The 21,919-nt window shown below is 50.0% G+C and overlaps 2 protein-coding genes and 2 long non-coding RNA genes across 7 annotated transcripts; 2 read left to right on the forward strand and 2 right to left on the reverse strand.

Annotated features, from left to right (window-relative positions):
• The first annotated feature begins 1,225 nt into the window (after window positions 1-1,225).
• LOC146272151 (T-cell acute lymphocytic leukemia protein 1-like) lies at window positions 1,226-5,685 on the forward strand. 4 transcript variants are annotated; one of them, XM_084706713.1, is made up of 4 exons: window positions 1,226-1,454; window positions 2,629-3,154; window positions 3,902-4,020; window positions 4,844-5,685. In XM_084706713.1, exons 2-4 carry the CDS (start codon window positions 2,661-2,663, stop codon window positions 5,311-5,313), a joined length of 1,083 nt encoding a protein of 360 aa, XP_084562839.1. In that variant the 5' UTR covers window positions 1,226-1,454; window positions 2,629-2,660; the 3' UTR covers window positions 5,314-5,685. The 4 variants fall into 4 exon arrangements, with proteins under 4 accessions (XP_084562839.1, XP_084562838.1, XP_084562841.1 ...); XM_084706712.1 differs by having other exon boundaries at window positions 1,365-1,454; window positions 2,598-3,154; XM_084706715.1 differs by having other exon boundaries at window positions 1,365-1,454; window positions 2,598-3,154; window positions 3,902-3,990.
• Window positions 5,686-8,470: 2,785 nt separating this feature from the next.
• LOC146272152 (uncharacterized) lies at window positions 8,471-11,696 on the forward strand. Its single transcript, XR_014767096.1, has 2 exons — window positions 8,471-9,956; window positions 10,127-11,696. It is a non-coding gene; the product is annotated as an uncharacterized LOC146272152 (long non-coding RNA).
• Window positions 11,697-11,832: 136 nt separating this feature from the next.
• Window positions 11,833-14,047, reverse strand: LOC146272153 (uncharacterized). Its single transcript, XR_014767094.1, has 3 exons — window positions 13,888-14,047; window positions 13,139-13,201; window positions 11,833-12,991 (listed from the first exon to the last, which is right to left on the reverse strand). It is a non-coding gene; the product is annotated as an uncharacterized LOC146272153 (long non-coding RNA).
• Window positions 14,048-15,592: 1,545 nt separating this feature from the next.
• otol1a (otolin 1a) lies at window positions 15,593-18,936 on the reverse strand. Its single transcript, XM_084706696.1, is given in 6 exon segments — window positions 15,593-16,461; window positions 16,464-16,634; window positions 16,739-16,792; window positions 17,322-17,402; window positions 17,605-18,143; window positions 18,342-18,936. Coding segments are annotated over 5 exon segments (1,530 nt in total). The 5' UTR covers window positions 18,116-18,143; window positions 18,342-18,936; the 3' UTR covers window positions 15,593-15,748.
• Between the last annotated feature and the right edge of the window lie 2,983 nt (window positions 18,937-21,919).

Here is a 21,919-nt window from a genome sequence, read left to right on the forward strand (position 1 = left end):
CCGTTGTACAGGACATCAACAGCGAGAAAATATCGTGACTGAACCCATTGGAGTTCTAACCGCAAACGCTTCAGTTAAAAAAGTGTTTTTTTGCCTGTATTGCGCGTTTTGTCAATTTCTTCACTTTATTTGGATTTCTATCGATAGCCTAAATATGTTAGGCTAATTACAAGACCAGTTTGTTCATTTAGACCTAATAGCCTACTGTGTGTGTGTGTGTGTGTGTGTGTGTGTGTGTGTGTGTGTGTGTGTGTGTGTGTGTGTGTGTGTGTGTGTGTGTGTGATGTTTAATAAGTGCAACCTATAACAAACAAAACGGGATAAATAACGGGCCATGCGCTGAGATTGCCGCCATTCAAGGGCCAACAGACCTCATTAATTTACCAAGTTGATGAGGCCCACAGCCTAAATAACAGTAACAGCCTTCCCTGAAGCAGTCAAATAAAACTGAATCAATATCACCTAGCCGTCCGTCCTGTCCGCACGCCCCGGTGAAGGCCCATCACAGCCCGATACTCCCTGTCTTCTCTCTGATGGCGCAACGCTGATACGAGGTTATCTTCCCCGGCCATGTGGCCCCGTGGGAGCCGGGATAAATTGACCGTGACTCCCAGCCCGGGCCACCCCGCCGTGACAGCACGTGACAGGGAACAGTGTCGGCCGGGTGACATCAGATGATGTTTGCAGTGTTTTCAGGTGGATCTTTAAAGATGCATTTGGATCAATACTTTAATACATTAAAATGATTTAATTACATTGTAGGCCTATAGAATATGTTATTATAGACGTACTGTATGCCTAATTAATAACCTTCTAAATTAGGTTAAATACAAATAGAAAATCCGGTATTTTTTTTTCTTAGACAGTTTTAATACTGGATTATTAATGTGCATAGGCCTATTATTATTTGCCTTTTTAATTTGTATAAATAACATTCTTATTTAGATTTAGCTTATTTTTCTTGTCATACAGGTGAGTGATTAGTCTTGCGTGTGTACATCAGTATGCACGTGTTACCGGAGTGCATCTTATTCAAAACATTCGTTTAGACTATTCGTTTATTTACTCCCAGATCAAACGCGTTTTAACTACCTCACCTCTGGCTTCGCTTCCATCGCCTCTAAGCTGCTTCCGTATCTCTTTATGCCTTGCCCTCCACGAGCCTATATAGCCTACGACAGCCAAATAATAATGAATCATTTCATAAATAATGGGTTTAGCGGCTTATCGCAAGCGAGGAGGCCGCTGCCGCGCGCTTATCTCTCCTGGCCACATTGAGCCGGTGTTCCGCTCCCCATACCGAACAGCGCGCGGGATGCGGTGAGGAATAACTCCAACATCACTTCCAGTTCCACACAGTCGCTCCTCTGGCTGGAAAAAAACACCCAGATATGGATGACCCCCTTACAAAATGGCTCCACTCACACACTAACATCAACAACACGTCAGGAAAGGTAAGCGAAAATCGAAATGTCTTTATTATTATCATGTTTTTATATAAGACTCGAAGGTTATTACGTTGATTTCTGATGAAGGATATGTTGTGTTATATTTCGGTGTTTTCAGTTATTGTTCGTTCGGACGGACACAGGAATGAAGCAGACAAGGCCCATTTTAGAGGATTTTTTTTGTAGCTTAACTAAAGTGTGATATGGTCATTTTAATTGATGCATAGAAACGTTATGATACGATAGAAAAAAAAACACAATAGAAAAACTCCGGAGTTACAGATTTAGGAAACGGATAGGCTCAATGTTCAGATCGTTGTTTTAAATGGTCATTGACAAAGGCCTATTTTCTGAAATAAAATATTGTAAGAAATAGACATGTATTCTTTTTCACGTTCGATTTAATGTCTGTATAGGCCCATATTAAACACTCAATCTTGATAGAATCGATCACAGGACTTAAAATGACAAACTCAATGGATTTGAGACGGCGATACCAGATCTAAAAAGACATTTCAGAATGATCCTTTTAAATTATAAAACATGTTCTAAAATAAATGGATTAGCAAGAACAAACAAACAAAGTGGTAGGCTATCAAATTAATGTTTCATTCTTTGGTAATACCGATTTACGGTTTAAGATGACTGAAGCTATTCTGTCCATTTTAGACGTTCAGACGGAAGGGCCTAACGGGAATTTCGTTAGACCTTAAGCTCTAGACAGAGACCAAAACTGAATTTAAAACCACTTCATATCAACTCGAAATAATCAACACAATTGTTGAAATTTTCAGACAAGTCATTGTGCTTAGGCTATTTGTAGCCCATTCTCGGATCTAACAAGCTAGGCTGTGGAAATCTTCCCTACGGCAACAGCACGAAACCCAGATGACGGCTGAAACTGTCAGTTTATCCGTGTTCTGGCTGAGTTAACAACATGTGTGTGTATGTGTGTGTGACTTATAAGTTCGATTATAAAGATGATTTCATAAATTAGGCTATGTCACATCATTTATGATGCTCACGCGCTCCGTGGTCTTGGAGGAATGGAGGTGGTATTAATCTGACATTTAGACTTCAAATCAAATTAAATCAACATGTATTTGTACAGACTTGAAGCTTAACTCTTTCTGTCCGTGTTGCAAACAGTTATTTCTTCCTCTGTGGTCCGCGGTCCCAGGAGGGCACTGCTAGGCCTTTCTGGCAGCTGGGATGATGGAGAAACGGACACGGGAGGTCGGTAGTCCTCGTAAGGAGTCTCGTGGACCGAGCCCGAGCTCTGTCGTCACTGCGAATGGATACAAGCACGAGGAGGAGGAGGAGGAAGAGGAAGAGGAGGAGAAGAAGTTCGCTGAGGAGGAGGAGGGAGCAGAGTCTGATGACGCTCCTCCTCAGAGCGCGCTAAATGGGACTATCATCACCAACGGCGTTGCCAAGGAAACAACTCGCGACGCCCTTGACCTGAAAAGGGAAGTGCCCGTGATAGAGCTCTCGAGGAGAGGCATTATAAAGGCGGGAGAGCTGAGAGCGGACAGACATACGGTACCGATCACGGAGCTTCGCAGACCTCCCGTGCCGCTGCCGTTGCCGCTGCCGCACAGAGACAATCTGAACGACGCTCGAATGGTCCAGCTGAGCCCAAACGCGTTCCCTATCCCGGCGCGAGCGATGCTGTACAACCTGGCACAACCTCTGGCCATCAACAGGTAAACTAAGATTTATTTTAAATTGTTTTACAATGACAAGGAATGACAAATACTTTTTTGTCATTTTTATTTACCTTTAAAAAAAAAACCTTAATAATTTATCTGATGTCATGTATTGCATTTTTTGCGCTGTCAAACCCTTTAATGCTATTTTGAAAACACAACTTGCACAGTAGAAACGTAGTAATGTTGTTTATTATGTCTGTGGTCCTGTAACATTTATGAAATATTTGCCTGGTTGTTTGACCCAATGAAATGTGATACATTTTCATTCAAAATGAAAAGGAGACTGTGGTGTGTGTGTGTATATGTACAAACATGTTTATCGTGTCTATACTGTACAAACATGTTTATCGTGTCTATACTGTACAAACATGTATAAAGTATACAGTAGGCATGTGTATATGTGCATATATGTATACATATGTATATACACTATATAGTATATGTGTGTGCTTGCATACACTGAGTGCGTGTAGAAATACCGTGTGTTGTGTATACAGAGTGTTTGTGTTGTGTATGTATATGTGTGTATATGTGTATACTGTATGCAGAGAGTGTGTGTGTCATGCTCCTCATGCATGTGTGTGTGTGCTTCTCATGCGTATGTGTGTGTAGTGCTCCTTATGTGTCTGTGTGTTTACTGTGCTATTTGTGTGTCTGTCTGTATGGTGTTCCTCACACGTGTCTGTATGGTGTTCCTCACGCGTGTCTGTATGGTGTTCCTCACGCGTGTGTTCCTCCCAGCAGCCAGGGGGAGCCGGAGCAGTTTGGGATGTACCCCAGCAGCAGGGTGAAGAGGCGCCCGGCGCCTTACGAGGTGGAGCTGGACGAGGGTAGGAGATGTTTAGATCTTTATATGTATGGTAAGATCTCTACTGTGTAGTCTGCCTCAACACCCCTCTATCACTCCACCCCTCCATCTCTCCACCCCTCCATCTCTCCACCCCTCCATCACTCCACCCCTCCATCTCTCCACCCCTCCATCTCTCCACCCCTCCATCTCTCCACCCCTCCATCTCTCCACCCCTCCATCTCTCCACCCCTCCATCACTCCACCCCTCCATCTCTCCACCCCTCCATCTCTCCACCCCTCCATCTCTCCACCCCTCCATCACTCCACCCCTCCATCTCTCCACCCCTCCATCTCTCCACCCCTCCATCTCTCCACCCCTCCATCTCTCCACCTCTCCATCTCTCCACCCCTCCATCTCTCCACCCCTCCATCTCTCCACCCCTCCATCTCTCCACCTCTCCATCTCTCCACCCCTCCATCTCTCCACCTCTCCATCTCTCCACCCCTCCATCTCTCCACCCCTCCATCTCTCCACCCCTCCATCTCTCCACCCCTCCATCTCTCCACCCCTCCATCTCTCCACCTCTCCATCTCTCCACCCCTCCATCTCTCCACCCCTCCATCTCTCCACCCCTCCATCTCTCCACCCCTCCATCTCTCCACCCCTCCATCTCTCAACCCTAATCCATTCATCCTGGATTCATATCAGGCAATTGTTGATGGTAGCTGTAGCTGGTGTGTGTGTGTGTAGGCAGAGAAGGGAAGGGGAGATATTTCCTCATGTTGATGACCTCTAGAGAGGTTTAGTCACCAGGAACTCTATAGAGCTGATTACTCCTCCTTCTCATGCCTTCCCACCTGCCTTCTCCACCCCCCCCCCCCCCCCTTCATAGCGGGCCAGCCCAAAATTGTGCGCCGCATCTTCACCAACAGTCGTGAGCGCTGGCGGCAGCAGAACGTGAACGGGGCGTTCTCGGAGCTCCGTAAGCTCATCCCCACCCACCCCCCCGACAAGAAGCTCAGCAAGAACGAGATCCTGCGTCTAGCCATGAAGTACATCAGCTTCCTGTCGCAGCTCCTGGAGGACCAGGATGGGGGCGGGGCGCGGACCGTGGCGGGGGCCGGGGGGATGGAGGGTGGGGGGCCGGTGGGCACGGGGGCGGTGGGCGCAGGGAGGGAGGAGCTGCTGGAGGCCCTGTCTCCAGGGTCCAGTTGTGGGAGTCTTCCAGACGGGGATGCTAGCCCAGACAGCTTCCCCGAGGATCAGGACTCTCCTCCGGTCACCAGGACCAGACCGGCCCCCAGGACCTCCAGGGACCTGCGGCGCTCTGCACGGTCACTGGATGGCGCCGGACGGCGATGATGATGGTGGTGGTGATGATGTTGATGAAGATGGTGATGATGTTGGAGATGTGAGGAGAATGAGAGAGGGGAGGGAGAGATGGAAAGAGGGATGAGATAGGGAGAGATGGAGAGAGGGATGACTCTATCAGGTTCTCTGAGGTGTCTTTTGTCCCCTCCAGGACCCAGAGGGCGGGGCCTCAGGGGGAGGGGGAGGGGCCTCAGGGGTCAGGAGATCTACCAACAGTAGATCTCTACAGTAGATCTCAGTAGATTACTCAGATGGGAACGTCCCCTGGTCCAGCTTAAGACCGGAGTGTAAATTCTGCATGTTATACGTTGTCCAGGAATGGAGGAAGAGAGGAGGCGGGGAGCAGGAAGAGAAGTGAAGGAGGAGGAGAGGGGGAAGGGAGGGGAGGAGGTAGAGGAGGAAGGGAGGGAGGGAGGGAGGGAGGGAGGGAGGGAGGGAGGGAGGGAGGGAGGGAGGGAGGGAGGGAGGGAGGGAGGGAGGGAGGGAGGGAGGGAGGGAGGGAGGGAGGGAGGGAGGGGGAGAGGGGAGAGGGGGAGGAGGAGAGGGGGAGGAGGAGAGGAAGAGGTAGAGGAGTAAGATGAGTTGAAGAAGGTGGAAGTATAAACCCAGTGACGAGCAGAGACACAGTTACGTGACCCTAACATGTAACATGATACTGTTGTGTGTGTGATGTGAGGGGATGTGGTAGCGTGTGTTAGACGCGTGGTCCAGGAGATGACACCAGTCTGCTGAAGCTTGTTTAGGTACCAGTCGCTAGCAGAACACAGATGAAGACGTTTGTACAGTGTGTTAGATGGTTTTTACTGTACTGCAGTTGTAGTTTAGTAAGGTACACTAAAATAATCACCCCCCTCTCCCTCTATCTCTGTCTCTCCCCCTCTCCCTCCCTTTCTGTCTCTTTCTCCCTCATGCTCTCTCTCCCCCTCTCCCTCCCTCCCTCTCTGTCTCTCTCTCTCTCCCTCCCTCACGCTCTCTCTCCCCCTCTCCCTCTCTCTCTCTCTTTCTCTCTCTCTCTCCCTCATGCTCTCTCTCCCCTTCCCTCTCTCTCTCTCCCTCACGCTCTCTCTCCCACTCTTTCTCTGTCTCTCTCTCCCCCTTCCTTCTCTCTCTCTGATGACTCTACTCACCAGCAGGTCTTATTCAGTAAATCAGAGAGCTGACCCCTGACCCCTCACACACCAGACAGTCCATCTTGGTACCTTGGTTTCCCTGTATTCATAAATCTAAGGGGCATTGAATTGTAAGTTCTGTTTGAGGAAAAATAATACCTTGTTTGTTGTTTGATATATATCTATTCACAATGTTAAAGCAATCAATGACTTTTCTATGAAATACTTCAATAAACCCTGTGGAAAGCAGTGAAGTGTCTGTCCTGCAACCTGCAGACTGGAGACCCCCCCAACACACACAGCCCCAACACACACACCCCCAACACACACACCCCCAACACACACACCCCCAACACACACACCCCCAACACACACACCCCACCACACACACACACACCCCCAACACACACACACCCCCAACACACACACACCCCCAACACAAACACACACACCCCCAACACACACACACACCCCCAACACACACGTCACTCTTGCAAGGGACCTCACTTCCTGATAGCCTGTGACAACTTCCAGTTCCTCCTGCTGGGTGATCACTTACTGTGCGAGGTCAGGGTGACTGTGTGACCAGGATATCCTGCCATTGTGGAGGGAGCTCCCTGCCCCAGATTCATTTCTCTCTCTCTCTCTCTCTCTCTCTCTCTCTCTCTCTCTCTCTCTCTCTCTCTCTCTCTCTCTCTCTCTCTCTCTCTCTCTCTCTCTCTCTCTCTACCTCTCTCTCTCTCTCTCTCTCTCTCTCTCTCTACCTCTCTCTACCTCTCTCTACCTCTCTCTCTCTCTACCTCTCTCTACCTCTCTCTACCCCTCTCTACCTCTCTCTACCTCTCTCCACCTCTCTCTACCCCTCTCTACCTCTCTCTGACTCTCTCTACCCCTCTCTACCTCTCTCTCTACCCCTCTCTACCTCTCTCTACCTCTCTCTCTCTACCTCTCTCTACCTCTCTCTACCTTTCTCTACCTCTCTCTACCTCTCTCTACCTCTTTCTGACTCTCTATCCCTCTCTACCTCTCTCTCTACCCCTCTCTACCTCTCTCTACCTCTCTCTACCTCTCTCTGACTCTCTCTACCTCTCTCTACCTCTCTCTACCTCTCTCTACCTCTCTCTACCTCTCTCTACCCCTCTCTACCTCTTTCTGACTCTCTCTACCTCTCTCTACCTCTCTCTACCTCTCTCTACCTCTCTCTCTCTCTCTCTCTACCTCTCTCTGCCTCTCTCTACCCCTCTCTACCTCTCTCTACCTCTCTCTACCTCTCTCTACCCCTCTCTACCTCTCTCTGACTCTCTCTACCTCTCTCTACCCCTCTCTACCTCTCTCTACCTCTCTCTACCTCTCTCTACCCCTCTCTACCTCTCTCTACCTCTCTCTACCCCTCTCTACCTCTCTCTGACTCTCTCTACCTCTCTCTGACTCTCTACCTCTCTCTACCCCTCTCTACCTCTCTCTACCCCTCTCTACCCCTCTCTACCCCTCTCTACCTCTCCCTCTCTGTCTCTCTCTCTCTCTCTCTCTCTCTTTACCTCTCTCTCTCCTGTTTGTACAACCATTGCTGAGTTCCAGTAAATGACAGTCTTGCAGTAGAATTCAGTATGTGTTTGGGTCTGTCTCAGTACACCTCCCTCCTCCCTCCTCCCTCCTATCTCTTCCCTCCTCCCTCCTCCCTCCCTCCTTCTCCCTCCTCCTTCCTCCTCCTCCCTCCTCCCTCCTTCCCCTCCCTCCTCCCTCCCCCTCCTTCCCCTCCCTCCTCCCTCCTCCCTCCCTCCCTCCCTCCCTCCCTCCCTCCCTCCCTCCCTCCCTCCCTCCCTCCCTCCCTCCCTCCCTCCCTCCCTCCCTCCCTCCCTCCCTCCCTCCTCCCACCTACCTCCCTCCCTCCCTCTCCCTCCTCCCTCCTCCCTCCTCCCTCCTCCCTCCTCCCTCCTCCCTCCTCCCTCCTCCCTCCTCCCTCCTCCCTCCCTCCTTCCCCTCCCTCCTCCCTCCCCCTCCCTCCCCCCTCCTACCTCTCTCACCCCAGAACACAGTCCCCCTGGAACAGGAGCACCAGCGATTCTTCAGTCAGAGGAAGAGAACCCACGGTTCCTCCCAGGTGTTCTAGAACCCCTGCAGTACTCTAGAACAGCAGGCTGCCACGGGGGTGACCTCATTGGCCAGGACGGTAGCCAATCAGCTACCTAGTGGACGGCTGCCCATCCAAGATAGACAGGAGGACCAAGGAGAGGGGGGAGGGGGGGGGCACGCTTTATACCTTTATGTGTGTGTCTGTTCCTGTGTGTGTGTTTGTTCCTGTGTGTGTGTCTGTTCCTGTGTATGTGTTTGTTTAGTGTCTGTGTGTGTGAGAATGAGTGTGCTTGAGCTTGTATGTGTGATTGTATGCTTGTGTGTAGGAGTGTGTGTGTGTGTGTGTTTATCAGCTCAGCACACATGGAGAAGGCTGTTGCAGCCAGCAGCTTCAGTATGCTAATGTGCTGTTATCTGCTGGGCTGCAGGACAACAGCAGCTCTCACACACAGCAGGGACACGCTGCAGCTCACAGATTACCCTGCTGCTCTGCCAACACAGTCACTCTCACACACACACACACACACACACACACTCACACACACACTCCTTTACACGCGTACACACACTCCTGTAAACACACATACTAATGCAGCCACACATACACACACAAATATACAAACATACATACAGACACACACACACACGGTCACGCTGCATGTCAGACATAAATCACAGAAATAAATGCTAACATTTGCACTCACTCACTCTCTTTCTGCAACACACACACACCAAAACACACACACACTCTCTCTGTAACACAAACCAAAACATAACACACAAGCTCTTTACAACGCACACACACAGACACACAAACACACACACACTAAAACAAGCTCTCTTCAACACAAACACACAAACATAAAGTTCCCAAGGTTTGTTGCTGTGACTTGACGCAGAGCAGTGGCTCTCCATCTTGATCCCCTCACTGTCCTGTATGTCTGCGTTTCCCTGCTTCAACACACCTGATTCTAATGAATGGGTCATTATTAGCTGGATAATGACCCATTATTTACCCATTCATTAGAATCAGGTGTGTTGGAAGATGGAATCATTTAAAACGTAGGACAGTGAGGGATGAGGAGCAAGATAGTGAAAGGCGTTGGGGAATCAGAACGGAGCAGTTGTGTGTCTTTACCAGCAGAGGGCGCCATCGCTCCTCCAGCTTTCTGTCACATCAAGAGTGTAACAGATTCTTCATCATGTGACCGTGGTCTGTTATGAAGCTTACAGCAAGTCAAGAAGGAGGCTGGTTTAAAGCATGTTGTAATTTATGGTGTAATGTAGGTGGTAAGTTATTGTTGGGGCCAAAACTGTATGAAACTATTAACTAAACTATCTGAATGTCCTTACATGAACTATGCTTGCCTTTATGTAAACCAGAAGCAATAGCTGACCTTAAAGACCCAGATACACCCAGATACTTAGGAGATGGAACGTAACAGCTGACGTGTAAGTAACTTTAGTTGGACTCTTGAACTTGTAGAATACTCCCTGCCCTAAAACTTTGAACAAATACTCCCTGCCCTAAAACTAACCCTAACCCTAACTAACCCGGAGCTGGTTCATGCAGGAGACGCAAGACATAGCGCCTCACTAGCCGCACCTCTTTGTTTCCACAGCAACATGCAGCAACGTGCTCCTGATGTGGAACCCAGTCTGGCACTGAAGAGCTCAGCTCCACTAGCTGTGTTCGAGTCTAATGTTCAACTCTTTAGTCAGTCAGGTCCTCTTCTGCTCCCAATCTGATCACAACAAACTGAACATTCCTCACAACAATCACATGAAAGGTGTGGTTTGAGGATGTGTGTATATGTATAATGTGTGTGTGTGTGAGTGTGTGTATATGTATAATGTGTGTGTGAGTGTGTGTATTTGAGTGTGTGACTTCTGTGGCCACGCACAGCAGAGCCCAGGAAGTCCCTGGCAGAGGACCAGAAACATAACAAGTCCTCTGACACACACACACTCACACACCAACACACAAACATACAGGTCCTTACATGTACGAATGCTGATCCTTGGTTTCGGATCCTGTTTATCATGTTGATCAGATTCAGATTCCTCTTTCTGATGAACTATAGATCACTGAAACACTTCATGGACACCAACACACATGTGTCTGTGTGTCTGTGTGTGTGTGTGTGTGTGTGTGTGTGTGTGTGTTTGAGTGTGAGTGTGAATATGTGTGTGTTTATAAGTTAAGATAAGATATACCTTTATTCGTCCCACAATGGGGACATTTGGGCATTGCAGCAGCAAAGTGAACAGAAGTATTCATAGACCTTTACGAAGTTAGTATGAGATATCATAAAAAATATATTAAAAAAAGATAACACCAGTTGCATATGGAGACCAAATATAAATATAAACACATATAAATATTGCACAGTAGTTTAGCACTTTAAGTGTGTCCATTAGTTATTTACAGTGGTTGAGTCCTGTGTGTGTTTGTGTTTGTAGAGCAGTGCTGGGTGTATAGTCTCACAGCAGCAGGAAGGTAGAGCAGTGCTGGGTGTATAGTCTCACAGCAGCAGGAAGGTAGAGCAGTGCTGGGTGTATAGTCTCACAGCAGCAGGAAGGTAGAGCAGTGCTGGGTGTATAGTCTCACAGCAGTAGGAAGGTAGAGCAGTGCTGGGTGTATAGTCTCACAGCAGCAGGAAGGTAGAGCAGTGCTGGGTGTATAGTCTCACAGCAGCAGGAAGGTAGAGCAGTGCTGGGTGTATAGTCTCACAGCAGCAGGAAGGTAGAGCAGTGCTGGGTGTATAGTCTCACAGCAGCAGGAAGGTAGAGCAGTGCTGGGTGTATAGTCTCACAGCAGTAGGAAGGTAGAGCAGTGCTGGGTGTATAGTCTCACAGCAGCAGGAAGGTAGAGCAGTGCTGGGTGTATAGTCTCACAGCAGCAGGAAGGTAGAGCAGTGCTGGGTGTATAGTCTCACAGCAGCAGGAAGGTAGGACCTGCAGTACGGCTCCTTCAAGCACTTAGGGTGAAGGAGCCGGTCGCTGAAGGAGCTGCTCAGTGCAGAGTAAGTGTCCTGCATAGGGTGGGATTCATTGTCCATGTGTTTGTATGTGTGTATAAGTACATATTCTGTACATGTGTGTGCACATGTAGGGTCCTGTATGTCGTCTCTCTCTCTTTCCTGTCACATGTCATTTAAGACCAATAAAGCATGAAAAATTCTCCAAAAATATATCTTTACTCAATCTGAATGACATCATCAAAACTGGTTCATCTGAATGACATCATCAAACATGGCCCACCTTAGGTTTTCTTGTCGTAAGAGAACTTTCAAATGAAAATGTTGAGATGAAAATAACCCCCATATTTGAATCAATTTCAGTTTATTAAGAAAATACAAAAGTACATAAGATACAGATATTTATATATACACAGTGCATCAGCGATTGGCAGATCAATGATAGTTTCTGGAGTAACTGTCTTCCTCATTACTGAACCTGATGTTGTCCCTGACTGTTGCTGCCTTGAGAAGCTCTCGGTCTACTCAGACACTTTTGGAGACTTTACAGTAAGTTAACACAGACTTTACACAGACTGTCCAGACTCCCTTCCTGGTCCAGCGCTACCTCTCCCACTCTGTTGCATGACTCAAGACATCACATCCTGTGATGTAACGTCCTGTCGTGTCACTTCGAGCAGCATTACGTGGTAGTTGCTGGCGTTCAAAAATGTCCTATCAGCTCCAAGCTATGACATCGCTTGAGTGTGGCCGGCGTGTTGGCCGGCGTGCTGACCGGAGAGTCATGCGACGGGCGTGAGCCCGGTCTGTCTGTAAACACGTCTCTGTCTGTCCAGCAGGGGGGGCTCTCCCCAGACATGTTGATTGGCTCGTCCATGCTCCTCCTACGTCTCCTAAGCTCCACCCCCTCCATCTTGGCCCCGACCTTCGACCTTTGACCCCACCTCCTCTTTGGCGTTAATCGTCTCCAGAGCGCAATCGCAATAGAGATGGAGTGTCTGGTGATGTCACTGTTTCTATCCAGCTGGCTGCAGCGGGCCAGCATACTCACACAGGCTGCACGGCTAACGTAGACTTGTTCTCTGCTGTAGGCTCTCTAGGCTAACGTAGACTTGTTCTCTGCTGTAGGCTCTCTAGAAGGTTTGTAAAAGCTCTGACACAGGTAGTACCGGGTTACAGAATCACCAGTAGCAATCTAAGACTGACCTGACAGGAATGTAGAAGATGAAAACCGGGAGAACCGTTCCAGGACAGGAGGCTGATAAGCAGAGGTCATGCTGGATAGTTACACCTGCCCCTTCGGTCACACATATGTGACTGAAGAAGGAAAACTAATTGCAAATATTTCGCTAATCTAATTCATAATTCATTTCAAGTTTTGTATTCTTGTTGTTGTTGTTTGTTGTGATGTTTATGTGTGCTCCGTGTGTAAACGACAGGTGTAAGTATTCAGCAGGTGCAGGTTCTTGTGGCTCCTCCTCCTCAGCACACCTGGTCATTCATCACCTGATCACATGACCCCAGCAGGGGGAGGGAGGGGGGAAGGAGGGGTAGAAAGAGGGTGTGGGTGGCAAGAAGAGAGAGATCATGTGAGGCTTCTACACAACAGGATTGTACCAACATGTCATCATTAAAGGGACTTCCTGTTCTCACCTCCTCCAGGTGGTTTGGGGCCACACCCAGCAGGGGAGCCGCCCCCTGGGTCCCGCCGCCCGCCTGCATCGAAACAAACATACCTCAGTTAGACTTCTAAGACAGATGTAAAACAGACTGCATAGACAGATGTAAAACAGACTGCATAGACAGATGTAAAACAGACTGCATAGACAGATGTAAAACAGACTGCATAGACAGATATAAAACAGACTGCATAGACAGATGTAAAACAGATTGCATAGACAGCTCTAGAGGCAGATACTGATACTGATATTACTCACACGCCATTGTCCTACAAGTTTGTCTGCTAGCACGTTGTGCTAGCTAGCTATTTAAGCAGCCCTGTTCTTTACAGTCATTGGTTAAGACAAAGGCATGCAAATGTTCCATGGCTTTTCTTCATTGGCTCCTTGCATAGACCTGGCATGCGTGTGTGCGTGTGTGTGTGCCTTTTGACCCCTTTAAGCTTGACCACATGATTCACCCAACACAGATAAGGCCAGACATATTTTATGGCCTTTCCAGTAAGAGAGAGTGGTCAGCCCAGGTCTCCTTGTTTACATATGCCTAGTGTTACCCAAAGTTCAGTTTTGGGGGTAGGCCTCTCTCTACACACAAGGAATGCTGAACACAGAATCATTCTTATACAGGATAAATGTGTTACATCTTCAATTTTCCCAACAATAACACCATGATACCCACTGTCACCAAACAAGCCCTCAGGATCAGGAAGAAGAGACACTTACAGATCTTCCATTCTCCGTGGCAGCAGATACACACTTCAGACTTCATGTTCAGATGTTCATATTCTTCAGATGGTCGTCAGTGAGATCTGCCAGCCTTTTTGTTTGAATAATGTGGCAAATCAGTTCTTAGTTCAGTAAATGTGCGCTGTGATCATGTCAGGACAGGACTTTTATACTCCTCTCCCCATCTTGTTGTGTTAAGTCATGATTGGCTGTCTCAGGTCAGAGTGTTCCTGATTGGCTCCTGAGCAGAGAGATACCCCCTTCATCTAAACATTCTCCATGAACAGTCTAACTTTCACTTTCCTTTCTTTACTCCAGCATGAGGTTTCATCTTCCAGCAGAACTAGAACTTTCTGGGTCCTGAAGAGTTTACTGGCGCAACGTTGAATCCCAAATTCTGTTGACCTTTAACCTTTAACCCTCCACAGGTTTGAGTGGTGTTCTCTATCAGGGTCGTAGGTTTCATTAGCCAGTACTTCTATTTTTCTTTCCTCTTTTAACAGTAAGCAGAAAATCTGTCCAAACTTTTTATTAGTAAGAAAAAAAATGTACGGCCACATGAGTTATTTGATAAATCTGTTAAAACTTAAACATGCTGTACATGCTTAGTGCTCTTGTTGCACTTTACTATTTATAGTATCCCAGAAGAAGAGTTTGTATGCCACAATACCCATACTGGTATACTACCATACTAGTGTACTACTGGTGTACTACCATATCCTGCACATGTTCTCCTCCACTCTAACCTAACTTACTGTTCTCACCAGCACGCTTCACTTTCTATCTACTGCTGTTGACATTTTAGTATCATCGTCGTCGTCATGTTCTGACACTACAGACAGGAAGCTGGAGAGGAGTCATGGCGCCCTCTGCTGGTGAAGACACAGAACTTCTCTATTTCTATTCCTCATGGTTCGGGTTCGGGTTATTCATGCTCACACAAACATCCTCTGCCTTAATCCCTCCTGTTATTGTTGCACAGTTGTTGACATATAAATACAAAAATGGTTGCACTGTGTATGGTAGATATATATAGTAATATATATAGATATATATAGTAAACTGTGTCTGGTATATATATATATAGTAAACTGTGTCTGGTAGCTAAGATGTATATTAAACTGTGTCTGGTAGCTAAGATGTATATTAAACTGTGTCTGGTAGCTAAGATATATATTAAACTGTGTATGGTAGCTAAGATGTATATTAAACTGTGTCTGGTAGCTAAGATGTATTACACAGTTTAACACTTTTGTGTTACACTCAGACCGTTCCTGGAAAATGTTTCTGAACCTTCTGGTACTTTATCTTCTGCTGTACTTGCTACATGCACCATGTCGCATGCACCATGTCGCATGCACCATGTCGCATGCACCATGTTGCATTAAGCATATTTGTGCAGTAAAAAAGTAAGAACTGCACACATGATGAACAAGATTTTTAAGATTCTTAAATGTTTACTGTATGCACCTGTCCACCAAAGTAAATTCCTTGTTTTTGTGAACTTACTTTGCGATTAAACTTTATACTGATACTGATTGAGCGTCACAACAGCTTTCCTCTACTGACCACCACCTCTAGTGGTGAGTTGGCGCCATGACACCTAAGTGCATCTGGACAGATTCACCAGTCCCTCTACAGTTTCATACAGGCATAACAACACTCAGACTCACTTCAAGCATAGAAGTTGTTTATTGTGTTATTATAAAGCCTAAAGCATGAAGCATAAAGCATGAAGAGTGAAGCGTGCTACAGAGGTGAAAGTAGTGCAAGGAGGCCAGAGGAGACGCAGAGACCGGCAGCAGAGCAGTTCAGAGGTCAAGGGTTAAAGAAGGTAAATCCGGGGTGAATGGTGGGGTCAGGTGAGGGCTTGGTGGTCGGCGTAGAGCAGGAACCCAGAGAAGGTGCTGTCGTCCTCGCTGCTGGAGTACACCCCGTTCCAGTCCCTGAGAGTCTCCAGCCACACCTGGTCTCCCGGGGCCAGACGCAGCAGCACCAGGTTGGACGCCTGGTCGATGTCCTGGCCGTACAGAGAGTCCCGCGTCCGCAGCTTCCTCGCCCCGTTCACCACCAGAGCGGCGCGCAGCGGCCGGTTCCTCACCGTGATGTGGTAGGTGAACACGTAGACGCCAGAGTGGCTCACGTTGAACTTGCTGAGTGCCGGGTCCCAGTGGCCCTCCTCGTTGTAGAAAACCTTGTCGAACTTGACCGGGAGCCCCGGAGGGGGGAAGGACTTGCTGGGGAACAGCCCCACGCTGAAGGCAGAGCGGATCTGCTCCACACTTGCTCCCTTAGGGCCCTTGGGACCCTTGGGGCCCCGGGCACCTTTGGGGCCCTTATCCCCCTTCGGCCCAGGCATGCCTCTCCCCCCTTGGGGCCCGGAAGGCCCCCTGCCCCCTGCCTCCCCCTTGGGCCCTGGGGCCCCCACCTCCCCCCTCTCCCCTGGGGGCCCTCTGGGGCCGTTGGTCCCGTTCGCCCCTGGAGGCCCCGGTTCTCCGTTCAGCCCTGGTCGGCCGGGCAACCCTGTCTCCCCCTTCTCCCCCTTTTCCAGCGTGGAGCACTCCCCCATCTCCCCTTCTCCCCCTTTTGGCCCTTGATGCCCGGGGGGCCCTGGGGGCCCGGAGGCCCGTCCCTGCCCAGGTCCCCTCTGGTCCCGTTCAGCCCTGGGTCTCCCCTCTCCCCAGGGTGGCCCCTGGCACCGACAGGGCCTGCCTCGCCTTTCTCTCCCCTCAGACCTTGCTCACCTGGGGGGAGACAAACCTGTCAATCCTCCATTCAGGCCTCCATCCCTCTCTTCCAATCATTCCCTCTATTCTTCATCACTACATCCCTCCCTCCTCCTCCTCACCTCTGTCTCCAGGCCTCCCTGGGGCTCCTGAAGGTCCCTGGTCTCCTTTATCTCCTGGAGGAGGAGAGAGGAGGAGGGAGGTTAGGGGGGTGAAAGTAAGGGGGAGGGAGGTTAGGGGGGTGAGAGTGAGGGAGAGGGACGGAGGTTAGCAGGTGAGATTGAGGGTGAGGGAGAGAGGTTAAGGGAGTGAGAGTGAGGGGGATGGAGGTTAAGGGAGTGAGAGTGAGAGTGAGGGGGATGGAGGTTAAGGGAGTGAAAGTGAGGGGAGGGAGGTCAGGAGAGTGAGAGTGAGGGGAAGGGAGGTTAGGGGAGTGAGAGTGAGGTTAGGGGAGTGAGAGTGAGGGGGAGGGAGGTTAGGGGAGTGAGAGTGAGGGGGAGGGAGGTTAGGGGAGTGAGAGTGAGAGTGAGGGAGGTTAGGGGAGTGAGAGTGAGAGTGAGGGAGGTTAGGGGAGTGAGAGTGAGGGGGAGGGAGGTTAGGGGAGTGAGAGTGAGGGGGAGGGAGGTTAGGGGAGTGAGAGTGAGAGTGAGGGAGGTTAGGGGAGTGAGAGTGAGAGTGAGGGAGGTTAGGGGAGTGAGCCTCTACCTTTGTCTCCGTTCAGTCCGTTGGCACCTGCCAGTCCAGGAGGACCTCTCAGCCCTGCCTCCCCCCTCTCCCCTGGAAGACCTGCACACAGGGGGAGGAAAGGGGGGGAGGGGGACGAGAGAGGAAGAGAGGGAGGGATAAAGTGAATGAGGAGAGAGGAAAGATGGAGAGGAGGAGGAGGAGTTCTCAGTCTCTAAGGAAACATAGCATAAATCCACCAACATTCAGGTTGTTACACCCACTGCACACACGGCTTATCATTATGGGATGTTGCTGCTTCTACCTGGGGGGCCCCGGTCCCCAGTCACCCCCGCCGGTCCCCTCTCCCCAGCCGGCCCCACAGGGCCCTTCTCAGGGGGGCAGCACTCGCAGAAGTTAAAGAAGCACTCGTTGTAGTCCAGGGTGTAGTTCCCCAGGCCGGCCCCGGGGGGCGCTACGGCATCTGTGTGCAGCTCTGTGGTGTAGGAGTCTGAGTAGGTGGAGCTGTCGGAGGGGGAAGGGGACGAGGCCTCCAGCAGCGCGTCCATCGTGGTGTCGTCTGTGGCCGTGCTGCTGGAGGGGGCCGGAGTGGTGGTGGTCTGTCTGGAGCCCAGACGACCAGGGGGGCCGTCTCTCCCTCCTCCCCCTCCTCCTCCTCCTCCCCCTCCTCCCCCTCCTCCTCCCCCAGTGCGGGGAGGTTTCTTAGTGCTGGGCGGTTTGGGCCAGCGTGTGGTTCTGGAGCCGGCTGCCTGGGACACCAGTAGGGTCGCCACGAGCAGGGTCATCACCACGGCAACCAGACGGAGACACAGCATGTCTGCGGCGTGGGCGTGCGAGGGTTATCTGAGAGGGGGAGGTGGAGAGGGAGTTAGACGGGGTGAATGCTCATCAAAGGAGTAAGGTACACGAGAAGGAGAGAGAGATGGAAAAGAGGGAGAGAGAGAGAAAGAGAGAGAGAGAGAGAGAGAGAGAGAGAGAGGTTAAAGATGAAGAGATGAAGAAGAGATGACTATCATCAGAGCTCCTTGTCTAGTAGCCTACCTTCAAGTGGAGCTGGTTCCTTCCTGCTGCTGTCCCTACAGCCAGTCCCGGCTTTTATATGGCCCCAGGTGACCTCCGCCCTCCTGGACTTGGCCAATCAGAGGGAGGCGGGCGGCGGCATGTCAGATCTGGACCCAGGGGAGGAGCCTGAGCTTGGGGGCGGAGCCCAAAGGACGGCAGGAACAAGGGGAACCAGCCTTGAGTTACTGGATACCAGCTGGCCAGGACCACAGGGACACACACATGCAGAGACACACACACACCTATATACACACAGATACACACACACCTGCTGAGGTCCCCACCAGCTGGCAGAGCCTCAAAGCAGAGGGTCCGTCTCAGGAACCGGAGAGGCCGTCTCATTGCTGCTCCCTGGTGGCTGGGAGGAACACAGGTCGCTGATGTAATAACATCCTCCCTACCACATCACTACTTCTATGGTGCTAGGACTACCATAGTACTAGGACTAATAAAGGGTTCTCATTTCAGCAGCTGTGCTTCTTCTGTAGCTTGTCTCATGTGGACCAGGATGAATCTGGTGGGTGTTGTTAGGGTAGGCAGTAACCCAGTTATCAGGGGGTATTAAGGCAGTAACCTAGTTATCAGGGGGTATTAAGGCAGTACCCTAGTTATCAGGGGGTATTAAGGCAGTAACCTAGTTATCAGGGGGTATTAAGGCAGTAACCTAGTTATCAGGGGGTATTAAGGCAGTACCCTAGTTATCAGGGGGTATTAAGGCAGTAACCTAGTTATCAGGGGGTATTAAGGCAGTAACCTAGTTATCAGGGGGTATTAAGGCAGTAACCTAGTTATCAGGGGGTATTAAGGCAGTAACCTAGTTATCAGGGGGTATTAAGGCAGTAACCTAAATATCAGGGGGTATTAAGGCAGTAACCTAGTTATCAGGGGGTATTAAGGCAGTAACCTAGTTATCAGGGGGTATTAAGGCAGTAACCTAGTTATCAGGGGGTATTAAGGCAGTAACCTAGTTATCAGGGGGTATTAAGGCAGTAACCCAGTTATCAGGGGGTATTAAGGCAGTACCCCAGTTATCAGGGGGTATTAAGGCAGTAACCTAGTTATCAGGGGGTATTAAGGCAGTAACCTAGTTATCAGGGGGTATTAAGGCAGTAACCCAGTTAGCAGCTACGGTATTAAGGCAGTAACCCAGTTAGCAGCTACGGTATTAAGGCAGTAACCTAGTTATCAGGGGGTATTAAGGCAGTACCCCAGTTATCAGGGGGTATTAAGGCAGTAACCTAGTTATCAGGGGGTATTAAGGCAGTAACCTAGTTATCAGGGGGTATTGAGGCAGTACCCCAGTTATCAGGGGGTATTAAGGCAGTACCCCAGTTATCAGGGGGTATTAAGGCAGTAACCCAGTTAGCACCTACGGTATTAAGGCAGTACCCCAGTTATCAGGGGGTATTAAGGCAGTAACCTAGTTATCAGGGGGTATTAAGGCAGTAACCTAGTTATCAGGGGGTATTAAGGCAGTAACCTAGTTATCAGGGGGTATTAAGGCAGTAACCTAGTTATCAGGCGGTATTAAGGCAGTAACCTAGTTATCAGGCGGTATTGAGGCAGTAACCTAGTTATCAGGCGGTATTGAGGCAGTAACCCAGTTATCAGTGGGTATTAAGGAAGTAACCTAGTTATCAGGGGGTATTAAGGCAGTAACCTAGTTATCAGGGGGTATTAAGGCAGTAACCTAGTTATCAGGGGGTATTAAGGCAGTAACCTAGCTATCAGGGGGTATTAAGGCAGTAACCTAGTTATCAGGGGGTATTAAGGCAGTAACCTAGTTATCAGGGGGTATTAAGGCAGTAACCTAGTTATCAGGGGGTATTAAGGCAGTAACCTAGTTATCAGGGGGTATTAAGGCAGTAACCTAGTTATCAGGGGGTATTAAGGCAGTAACCTAAATATCAGGGGGTATTAAGGCAGTAACCTAGTTATCAGGGGGTATTAAGGCAGTAACCTAGTTATCAGGGGGTATTAAGGCAGTAACCTAGTTATCAGGGGGTATTAAGGCAGTAACCTAGTTATCAGGGGGTATTAAGGCAGTAACCCAGTTATCAGGGGGTATTAAGGCAGTACCCCAGTTATCAGGGGGTATTAAGGCAGTAACCCAGTTAGCACCTACGGTATTAAGGCAGTACCCCAGTTATCAGGGGGTATTAAGGCAGTAACCTAGTTATCAGGGGGTATTAAGGCAGTAACCTAGTTATCAGGGGGTATTAAGGCAGTAACCTAGTTATCAGGGGGTATTAAGGCAGTAACCTAGTTATCAGGGGGTATTAAGGCAGTAACCTAGCTATCAGGGGGTATTAAGGCAGTAACCTAGTTATCAGGGGGTATTAAGGCAGTAACCTAGTTATCAGGGGGTATTAAGGCAGTAACCTAGTTATCAGGCGGTATTGAGGCAGTAACCTAGTTATCAGGCGGTATTGAGGCAGTAACCCAGTTATCAGTGGGTATTAAGGAAGTAACCTAGTTATCAGGGGGTATTAAGGCAGTAACCCAGTTATCAGTGGGTATTAAGGAAGTAACCTAGTTATCAGGGGGTATTAAGGCAGTAACCTAGCTATCAGGGGGTATTAAGGCAGTAACCTAGTTATCAGGGGGTATTAAGGCAGTAACCTAGTTATCAGGGGGTATTAAGGCAGTAACCTAGTTATCAGGGGGTATTAGCGTAGGCAGCACCAGGACCTGGTCTCCCCCTTCTTAATCCTGCTGCCTGGATGAAACCCTTCACCACTGACCTACAGCGCCCCCACCCCCTCCACCACTGACCTACAGCGCCCCCACCCCCTCCACCACTGACCTACAGCGCCCCCACCCCCTCCACCACTGACCTACAGCGCCCCCACCCCCTCCACCACTGACCTACAGCGCCCCCACCCCCTTCACCACTGACCTACAGCGCCCCCACCCCCTTCACCACTGACCTACAGCGCCCCCACCCCCTCCACCACTGACCTACAGCGCCCCCACCCCCTTCACCACTGACCTACAGCGCCCCCACCCCCTCCACCACTGACCTACAGCGCCCCCACCCCCTCCACCACTGACCTACAGCGCCCCCACCCCCTCCACCACTGACCTACAGCGCCCCCACCCCCTTCACCACTGACCTACAGCGCCCCCACCCCCTTCACCACTGACCTACAGCGCCCCCACCCCCTTCACCACTGACCTACAGCGCCCCCACCCCCTCCACCACTGACCTACAGCGCCCCCACCCCCTTCACCACTGACCTACAGCGCCCCCACCCCCTTCACCACTGACCTACAGCGCCCCCACCCCCTTCACCACTGACCTACAGCGCCCCCACCCCCTCCACCACTGAGGGTGGAAAGGAAGGATGTCCTCCGGGGAGAGGCGCTGGGTTTGAACTCCCTCTGCCTCCTGGCCAGAGGGGGGGAGACGAGGAAAGCAACACTGGAGAGGGAAGGAGAGGGGGGAGAGGAGAGGGGAGGGGAGGAAGGAAGGAGGGAGAGGGGGGAGAGGGGGGAGAGGGGGGGAGAGGGGGGGAGATGGGAGATACATGGTCGTGTAACACCGGTGGGAGGGG

The sequence above is a fragment of the Hypomesus nipponensis genome, chromosome 10 (genome assembly GCF_054491055.1).
Source record: "Hypomesus nipponensis isolate SF chromosome 10, ASM5449105v1, whole genome shotgun sequence".
NCBI lineage: Eukaryota > Metazoa > Chordata > Actinopteri > Osmeriformes > Osmeridae > Hypomesus > Hypomesus nipponensis.

What these genes read in the sequence shown, in the direction of transcription:
- LOC146272151 (XM_084706713.1), top strand. Translation starts at nt 2,661, where the DNA reads ATGATGGAGAAACGGACACGGGAGGTCGGTAGTCCTCGTAAGGAGTCT. An exon ending in CAACCTCTGGCCATCAACAG is followed by an intron (nt 3,155 to 3,901) that starts GTAAACTAAGAT and finishes TGTTCCTCCCAG; the next exon opens with CAGCCAGGGGGAGCCGGAGC. An exon ending in TTTAGATCTTTATATGTATG is followed by an intron (nt 4,021 to 4,843) that starts GTAAGATCTCTA and finishes CCCCCTTCATAG; the next exon opens with CGGGCCAGCCCAAAATTGTG.